General features: G+C 44.4%; 1 protein-coding gene across 6 annotated transcripts in view; it reads right to left on the minus strand.

Moving 5' to 3' along the window:
• Nucleotides 1-3,900: 3,900 nt before the first annotated feature.
• The window catches only part of LOC113588140 (immunoglobulin superfamily member 2), a 17,240-nt gene continuing 11,140 nt past the window's right edge, over nt 3,901-10,000 (minus strand). For all 6 annotated transcript variants that reach the window (XM_081720544.1, XM_081720545.1, XM_035522761.2 and 3 more), the window contains 7 exons: nt 9,392-9,763; nt 8,899-9,273; nt 8,210-8,593; nt 7,010-7,411; nt 6,102-6,905; nt 5,567-5,956; nt 3,901-5,432 (listed from right to left, as the gene is read on the minus strand). In XM_081720544.1, coding sequence (XP_081576670.1) covers nt 5,218-5,432; nt 5,567-5,956; nt 6,102-6,905; nt 7,010-7,411; nt 8,210-8,593; nt 8,899-9,273; nt 9,392-9,763 — 2,942 coding nt within the window. In that variant the 3' untranslated portion in view covers nt 3,901-5,217. The remainder of the gene's footprint in view (nt 5,433-5,566; nt 5,957-6,101; nt 6,906-7,009; nt 7,412-8,209; nt 8,594-8,898; nt 9,274-9,391; nt 9,764-10,000) is intronic.

A 10,000-nucleotide genomic window follows, 5' to 3' on the forward strand; every position in this document is an offset into this window, starting at 1 on the left:
CATACTATATTCTACATACACTACATACATACTACATATGCTATGTACATACTACATTCTACATACATATTACATATACTACATACAGGACTACATATACTACATACATACTACATACATACTACATACAGACTACATATACTACAGACAGACTACATACAGTATACTACACATACTACATATGCTACATACATACACTAAATATACTACATACAGGACTACATATACTACATACATACTACATATACTAAATATACTACACATACCACATATACTACATACATACCACATATCTTACATATAGACTACATATACTACACATACTACATATACTACATACACTAAATAAACTACAAATATACCACATACACTACACATACTACATACAGACTACATACACTACATGCATACTACATACATACTACATATATATACAGGACAACAAATACTACATATACTACACACATACTACATACATACTACATATACTACATACATACTACATACAGTATACTACACATACTACATATGCTACATACATACACTAAATATACTGCATACAGGACTAGATATACTACACACATACTACATACATACTACACATACTACATACAGACTACAAATACTACATACAGACTACATATAGTACACATACTACATATAGTACATACATACTACATACAGACTACATATACTACACATACTGAATAAACTACAAATACTACATACATACCACATATACTACATACATACCACATATACTACACATACTACATATACTACATACATACTACATATGACATACATACTACATACACACTACATATACTACATACAGGACTACAAATACTGCATACATACTACATACAGACTACACTGAGACACCACTGCCCTCTAGTTGATAGCATAGCTTTGGTCCTCACAGTGAGAAGATTCAAACACTGAAGGAGTAGGAACTGTAAAGATCTGAGTATTGATTGAGCTTCACCTGATTAATAAAATGACTTGTGCAGGATTGATATTTAATCTTGCATATGATTTATGTAATCTGGAAACTCCTGCAGTGTTTTAAGAAGTGTGATCAGTGTGCCAAAAATGCCTTTATTTTCATTTGGTGTATGAGACAATCCAAAAATTAGTCCCTGGTTGCATTAAAATGTTCTGGGATTATTGTGTAGTGTAGGTCTTAAAAACTGCACCAGTATATTTCAACATGACCAAGAAATAGGGCAATAATATGTTTGAGCACTAGAGGAGGCTATGGAACTAGCTTTACCGTTCAGCGCAAACCAGGACACACACCTCTGTGCAGAGGAATCACTCCACTCGCCTTACTGTTAAAATAAAAACCTGCTTAAACGAACGGCGTTGTAAACGTCCTCTATTCGGACGGGCTTCGTTTCAGTGTTGTTTTGCAAAAGAACCCCAATTTAACTACCATTTACATGATCAGACTGCTGAATGTTGCTTACAGTGATGGAAAGACATTCTGGATCACAGCACAATCCCATAACTGGGGCAGAGACCTCTCAGGTGAATTAGGATCGGGTGAAACATCGGATGTTGTAAGAAGAAGAATGTAAAACGTTAAATGCTTTATGGGGGAAAGGAAAGCATATAGCAAGAGAGAGAGGGAGAGAGATACAGCAGGATGAGCCAGACGTGTGCAGATCAGTCAAATGTTTTTATTAGTAGAGAAACAATCCAAAATCATAGTGAAACCAGCTGAAAACAGAGAGAGAAACCGTCCAGAAACAAACCAAACACTATCGGGGAAACCACGGCGAGTACTGGAAGCTAAGAACACCACGCAGTACTTGCAGAGGAGCAGAGGCAATACTGTGCAAAGATGCAGCCAACACACAGGACTTGAATAAGAAAACAGGGGTTTCACATCAGTATTCCGGGGAGGATGATCTCCCCTGGGGACTCTGGGAATGAAATGAAGAACCACAATGTTAGCTTCATTAGTTGGGGCTACCAGAGGGCTGCGTGAGAGAGAGAGAGAGAGAAATTATAATGGTAAACCAAAACTTTGGTTACTTCCATTAAAGAGCTGCATGTTCACTTTCTTCCCCCACACACACTAACACTGCAGCCCCAGAGTGTAACACACTAACACTGCAGCCCCAGAGTGTAACAAATAACACTGCAGCCCCAGAGTGTAACACACTAACACTGCAGCCCCAGAGTGTAACAAATAACACTGCAGCCCCAGAGTGCAACACACTAACACTGCAGCCACAGAGTGCAACACACTAACACTGCAGCCCCAGAGTGTAACACACTAACACTGCAGCCCCAGAGTGCAACACACTAACACTGCAGCCCCAGAGTGTAACACACTAACACTGCAGCCCCAGAGTGTAACAAATAACACTGCAGCCCCAGAGTGCAACACACTAACACTGCAGCCCCAGAGTGTAACACACTAACACTGCAGCCCCAGAGTGCAACACACTAACACTGCAGCCCCAGAGTGCAACACACTAACACTGCAGCCCCAGAGTGTAACACACTAACACTGCAGCCCCAGAGTGTAACACACTAACACTGCAGCCCCAGAGTGCAACACACTAACACTGCAGCCCCAGAGTGTAACACACTAACACTGCAGCCCCAGAGTGCAACACACTAACACTGCAGCCCCAGAGTGTAACAAATAACACTGCAGCCCCAGAGTGCAACACACTAACACTGCAGCCCCAGAGTGCAACACACTAACACTGCAGCCCCAGAGTGTAACACACTAACACTGCAGCCCCAGAGTGTAACACACTAACACTGCAGCCCCAGAGTGTAACAAATAACACTGCAGCCCCAGAGTGCAACACACTAACACTGCAGCCCCAGAGTGCAACACACTAACACTGCAGCCCCAGAGTGTAACACACTAACACTGCAGACCCAGTGTAACACACTAACATTGCAGCCCCAGAGTGTAACACACTAACACTGCAGCCCCAGGGTGTAACACACTAACACTGCAGCCCCAGAGTGTAACACACTAACACTGCAGACCCAGAGTGTAACACACTAACACTACAGACCCAGAGTGTAACACACTAACACTGCAGACCCAGTGTAACACACTAACACTGCAGCCCCAGAGTGTAACACCCTAACACTGCAGACTCAGAATGTAACAATTAAGCTTGTCCATGATTTACAGAGAACATTGATGTTACAGGAACGCAGGTTACATCTGACAGTCAAATGGTGCACACACAGGGAAAGAAAGAGAAAGGGAGAGAGAGAGAGAGAGAGAGAGAGAGAGAGAGAGAGAGAGAGAGAGATGCTAGAATGCGTTCTATTGTCACTCATTATGAATACACCAGGGTGCAAAAGCTCAGTTACGAGGTCATTTACATACACACCAAAACTCTGCACAAGCCTGCTGGAAACCACACTTCTAATCTATGCTTAAAGTTTATCTATTATAAATCACCATTTTATTTAGAAAATCTTTTATTTTGGCATAAAATCACATGCTAATTGTCTTCCGGAATTGGGATTGTACTGACTAAAAGCTGCCTCACTAGACAGTAAACACAACCTCACAACACTCAAAAACACTCTCATAGCACTCTCACAGCACTCTCAATAACACTCAATACACTCTCAAAAACATTCTCGCGGACATGTGGAACAACAGCAGGATGGAGTTTTCAGTGAAAACTCTTATTTATCCAAGTCATTTTCTGAGAGGGGACAAATTTGTACGTGGTCAAATTATTGAGTTCATTTGAAAACACTCCCCCTCAGAGGCAGCATGACAAAACAAAACCAAAAAAAACACCAACCAAAAAAGTGTTTTATTGAATTAATTAATATTTTTTTCGCTTTGTGCCCACCTTACATTTTGCACACATCAATTCAAATCAATTAAATTCAGCGAAATTCAATTCAGTTCAATGGTGTTTTATTGCCATAACAAATATTCACACTTGCACTGCCGTAATGAACATAAAAGTATAAGTAACATACATTAAAATTATTTAAAACATGTATCAGCACGGAACAAAGCCTTAGTTGCGTAAGAAAAAAAGCCACAAGGTTACCAAAAAGGAAGTCTGCACAAATGACCAAACTTCCTCTGTGTATCAGCGGAAGCTTTTATGCAAAGCAACTCACAATTACGACTGAGTAACTTGGGTTAAGGGTCTTGCTGAGGGGGCCCCAACAATGGCAAGTACCGTAATCACTGAAACACCACTGCCCCTGAGCGACACGCCAGCCCGACAGAAAGAAAAGGGTTTCACACATAAATAACTGTGCAACTGTCAGATAAGTTATACATAAAAGACATGATCACGTCATATACAGAATCACTAATCCAATGGTTAATACACACACACACACACACACACACACACACACACACACACACACACACACACACACACACACACACACACACAGCGTGCGCACACGCCTCCCACTGTTAAGAATGAGTCTGTTATTCATACAATTCTTTAAATGCAGATCGTGACTGTCTTACACGAAGTGGTCAGTCAGCATCTAAAGTCACATTACTGTAAAAGTTAAAAGCCATTTGTGTCTTCTGTAGATCAGTGATTGTGATGGGAACGTGATCCAAACATTCCATCACACAGGACGAGCTTTAACACGAAACCAGACGTGAACAGGACAAAATTTAACACAAAACCAACTTCCACAGGCCAACTCAATAACAGGTAAGCCTTTCTGGGCAAGCAGACATTTTAAAATAGTGATACAATCTCCACAACGACAAATGAGTGCCACCAGTGGAGATACAAATGGCACACTGAACGTTAGAGACCTGGAGCAGGAAGACTTTGGGACACGCTAATCTTCTGCACTGATGTTTCTCACTGGTGGGGTCCTCCATGGTAACCCTAACTAAGTCCTGGTCTATAAAAGGTTCCGAGACTGAAGGTGGAGAAGGAAGTGAGTTTAGACATCCACCCCAAAACCTCTACACAGGAACACAGAATACTGTCTTTGCTAAAACAGATGCTAGGATGTCTTTTGCAGTAGAAATGCAATTATGCATTTGTTTCCAAAGCTCTTCTCACTCCACCTGTTTACGTCGACTCTGCCACCAGACCACAGTGATCGTGCGGTGAAAAAGGCAATTAAATACATATCCATTCTGATGTATCCACATTCATACTTCTACTAGAATACAACACTGATTTCTGTTATTACAGCCTGGGATGTGATCCTGGCGTTTTAACTGGCACTGTGCTCCTCGTCTGTGGCGGCGTCCGTAATGGTCTTAAGTGGGTTGTTCTCAGGCCAGAAAGTCTCTTTGTTTTTAGAAGCAGATGTTTTCTTAACTTCTCTCACCAGTAACACGACGACTATAAACAGGATGACGATAATGGGCAAACCAATACCCAGCATGATCCCAGACGAGTGGGCCTCGCTGGCAGATGCTAACAAATCTGAAACGTGTAGTTAATTTTAAAAGTATTATTAATTTAGTAAGAGTTGTTAATATTAATAAGTATTGTTAATATGCAGTTAGATCTATAATGGATATGAGAGCGTGTAGAAGTTTAGATGAGTGCCTCATTACCGCTAGGCTGCACATGAACAGAAAGTTCGCCTGATGTGTCCTCTGCCACCTTCCTCCAGGTGTTTGTAGTGGTCTGTATCCACTCCTGCACCTCACACCGGTACTGGCCGCTGTCAGAGGGGTCACTGACGGGTACAGTGAGTGTGTAGATGCTGAGACTTGGCCGGTCGAACACCAGCTTTCTGTCCCGCATGCCACTGTGCAATGTCCCGTCCCGACTGGCAGTGAAGATTTGGAGAGGTTGCTCTCCTCCCCTACGCCTGGACCAGGTCACTTCAAACACGGACCTGTCACTGGAGCGAGAGCTGATCTCACACTCCACGGTGACGCCACCTTGGGGGTCAGTAATGTTGAGACTCTCACTCGCTTTCTTCACTTGGAGTTTGTTTTCTGTAAGAAAGCAACGATAAATTAGGCTTCTCTGTGGAAACCAGTGTTTGTGGACACACAGAAACTTAAAATATTCCCATATGGTTGCTAGAAAGTGGGTGTAAAGAAATTAAATGACAAAGGTGAGGCATGACGCATACGTTACCGGTACTGTTGACGGTGACCAGGATCGAACGCCACTGTGGTAAGCCACTTTTCTGCCACTGTCCATCAGCAAGCTGGTACTGCTCCACCTTGCACACATACCTTCCGCTGTCAGCTGGAACTGAGCTCAAAACGCTGAGATGAAAGCGTTCGCCAGTGGGCCTGGAGAACTGGAGACGGCTCTTAAGTTGCTGGTTCTCCGACTGGTACTCTAGATGCCCATGAAAGGTTTGTGTGAGCAAAAAACTTCTGCTCTTGGAATCCTGCCTCTCCACATACCAGGTGAGAGTGTACTGGACTGTAGGGTCCCATTTATCAACAATAATAGAGCAACTAAGATCAAAATGCTTTCCTTCTGTGATGTTTAAATGATCAAGCGACTCCTTCAAAATAAAAGTCCCTGTACTTGGCTTGTCCTCTGATTCTACACGAACAGAAAGTTCGCCTGATGTGTCCTCTGCCACCTTCCTCCAGGTGTTTGTAGTGGTCTGTATCCACTCCTGCACCTCACACCGGTACTGGCCGCTGTCAGAGGAGTCACTGACGGGTACAGTGAGTGTGTAGATGCTGAGACTTGGCCGGTCGAACACCAGCTTTCTGTCCCGCATGCCACTGTGCAATGTCCCGTCCCGACTGGCAGTGAAGATTTGGAGAGGTTGCTCTCCTCCCCTACGCCTGGACCAGGTCACTTCAAACATGGACCTGTCACTGGAGCGAGAGCTGATCTCACACTCCACGGTGACGCCACCTTGGGGGTCAGTAATGTTGAGACTCTCACTCGCTTTCTTCACTTGGAGTTTGTTTTCTGTAAGGAAGAACAAGAATCAGGTAGGAGTTCCTTATTTCCATTCTCTACACCGATTTGGGGCTCGTATGGCGCTGTGAATGAAACATTAGGAGAGGCTCCACCTGTCAAGGTCACGATGACGTTGGAAATACCCGACTTGTCACTGGCCTTCAGCACCCCTTTACCATCACCGCCACGCTCATACGCATGCGCCTGGCAGTAGTAGCGTCCGCTGTCAGAGGCGACAGACCGCAGGATGGACAGCTGGAAGCTCCGGACCTCAGGTCTGAAGAACTGCAGTCTTTTCCGGAGCTCCGAGTCGTGGAATATGAGACGTCCATCGTGGGTGTAGGTCAGAAGCTCAATGGTGGGGGATTTCTGATCGTGCCTTTCAAAGAACCAGCTGACAGAGTACTGAAATATGGAATCCAGTCCTGCTGTTTTCAGCAAACAGGCTAAAGTCAGCACCTCTTCCTCTGGGACTGACAGTGAGGTGTCCCGCTTATCCAGGCTGAAATCAGAGCCTGAGACATAAACGAAAACATGCAAACACACGCCACTCAAAAGGCTGAACAAACTGACAACACTATACTTATGTACAGAATAAAACAACACTTTTTTGCTTAAGCAAAGAATGTGACAATACTGTTTAAGAGATGGTAAAATGTAAACTTTTCAGTTAAGTGAAAAGGTTTTATTTCAGCAAAAACACTAATGGCAGTTTTAATGGAGAATTCAGTCGAATCTTGGCGTCTTACACTTTTATAATTGCACCACCTTTTTTATAAATTGATCTTTGAAGTTTCCACCATTACGTCCAACTCATACATTATTTATCATTATGCAAATTGATATTCAACACTCACAGCATTTGGAGTTTGGTACCATAACATTTTGAGAGAAGATTGATCTCTTTTTAAAATGATTTCACCAACAACTGCAAGCTGAGGTTATTTTTCTCTACCATCCTGTATCTGGTGGACGGGTGATGCGTCTTATACAGAGGTCTGCTGAAGCTTACCCAGAATCCTTTGCAGAAGCCGGCAGAGGTCTCTACAGCTCTGTACACGGGTCATTGCATGAGGATACAGAATCTCTATGGTGCTTTATGCTTTATATTATTAATATTTCTAATTCAATGTTCAAACCTCTTCGTCCTGTAAACACTTTTTTAACCTCACACACCACACAGGGCACACACACTGCGGGGGGGCCATGGGTTGAAGGGGCCCCCCAGGAAGAGGCCTTAAAAAAATCCCCAAAAATAAAGAATACGTAATTAATATCAGAAGAAAGTCAGTACAGTGCTATGGGCAACGCACCTTTTTCAGTGACAACAAGTTCCATGGTGACATTTTTTTCTTGAAGTTGATACCAGATATCATCAGGATCCTGGACCCATTCCTCTACCAGACAGCGGTATAAGCCCCGGTCAGTTGACCTGACCTGCTGAACGGTCAGCTGGAAGGAGTGCCTCCCAATCATCGTCAGGCCAACCCTCTGCTCCATGTCCTGGGTGGCAGGACCCAGAGACAACACACCTTCGTGATCCATTTTTAGCAAAGTGAGGTCACCATTCATCCAAGCCACTCCGAATCTGGAGGAGTTGAAGGTTGGAGAGGTGATCAGACAGTCAACCTTCACATTACTGCTGACAGAGGTTTCCAAGCGAGACTTGGGCTTGGTGAAGACAGACATCGTGCTCTCTGTAGTGCAAAAACAGGAAAAGGGACATGGCTGAAGTTAACAGGCAGGGGTGGCTCAGTGGTGAAGGTACTGGACTAGCAATCAGAAGGTTGCCGGTTCAAGCCCCGCCACTGCCAAGCTGCCACTGCTGGGCCCCTGAGCAAGACCCTTAACCCTCAATTACTCAAGTTGTACTCACTCATAATTGTAAGTCGCTTTGGATAAAAGCATCATCTAAATGCTGTAAATGTAAACAAGCTACAGAATGAACACAGGCCAGCCACAGGAAACCATACAATACACTTTCAGTTCATTCAAGCCTTACCAGGTCTGTGGACATTAATTCCCAGTTGATTGGAGACCTTCTCAGCCCTCTGGAGGTCGTTCAGATATGCATCCACCTGGCACTGGTAACGCCCCTGTAGTCTCCTTCTTGCCCTCAACACCTTGAGGATAAAAAGTGTGTTTGATCCGTGCCGTTGGGTTTCCAGCCAATAGTCCCTCTGTTCTCCTCTGCACGACATGGTGCCAGTGTGGCCCACGCATGCAATGTCTCTCTGGGCTTGGGAATTCTGAGGTTGGAACTTCCATGTCACAGCTAATGGAACTTGAGGAGCTGATACCGAGCAAATCATCTTGACTGATGAATTCTCGACTACGTTTGTGTCACGACTTTTCAAGACCACTTGTAGAAGAGAGTCTAAAAAAAATGGAAAGGAAGTGTTATGCGAACATTAATCATCACTGCCACCTCTGGGGATTTGGCCACTGGATCGACCCGTTCATGCCATCATCCCGCAGACTACATGCGTCCTTACCGATGGACCGAACAGAGACGGCGGCTTGCTGAGAGTTACTGTTGGCTTTGCTCATGTCCCCGGCATTCTCGGTCACGGTGCACATGTATTCCCCGCTGTCAGACAGCACAGCCCCGGCCACCTCCAGGGTGAAGTCTGTGGAGTTGGGCCGGAACACGCGGACGCCCCTCTGCTGGTAGAGAGGCGTGGGCTCCATCACGCCCTCCGCACTCAGACGGACCACGTCGTCGAAGGCACTCCCGGACGCTTTTTTGTGTTTCCAGGAGACAGACGTCGGCCCTCTGACTCCAGACACCCTGCAGGTGATCTGCAGCATCTCCCCTTCGGTCACCTGGACCAGCGGCGGCGTCACGAACACAGCCAGACTGCTCTCTGTCACGCAGGGCGGAGCGAAAGGCCACGTTAGTGCACAGCTGTCGTAGCACTGTGAGCATTCCCAGGAAAGACCAATTTATTGTTGTATACCTAATTTGCATATTTAGTTCATAACTATTCGTTCATTCCTTAACTGGATGCATAAACAACAAGAAAAGGCTCAAAGAGAAAAGAAATTGATAGACAGACAATAAAATATGATGGTAAATAAAGCGAACGGCAAGATTAACCTCT

This window comes from Electrophorus electricus, chromosome 9 (genome assembly GCF_041902795.1).
Source record: "Electrophorus electricus isolate QZ-2024a chromosome 9, ASM4190279v1, whole genome shotgun sequence".
Lineage (NCBI taxonomy): Eukaryota > Metazoa > Chordata > Actinopteri > Gymnotiformes > Gymnotidae > Electrophorus > Electrophorus electricus.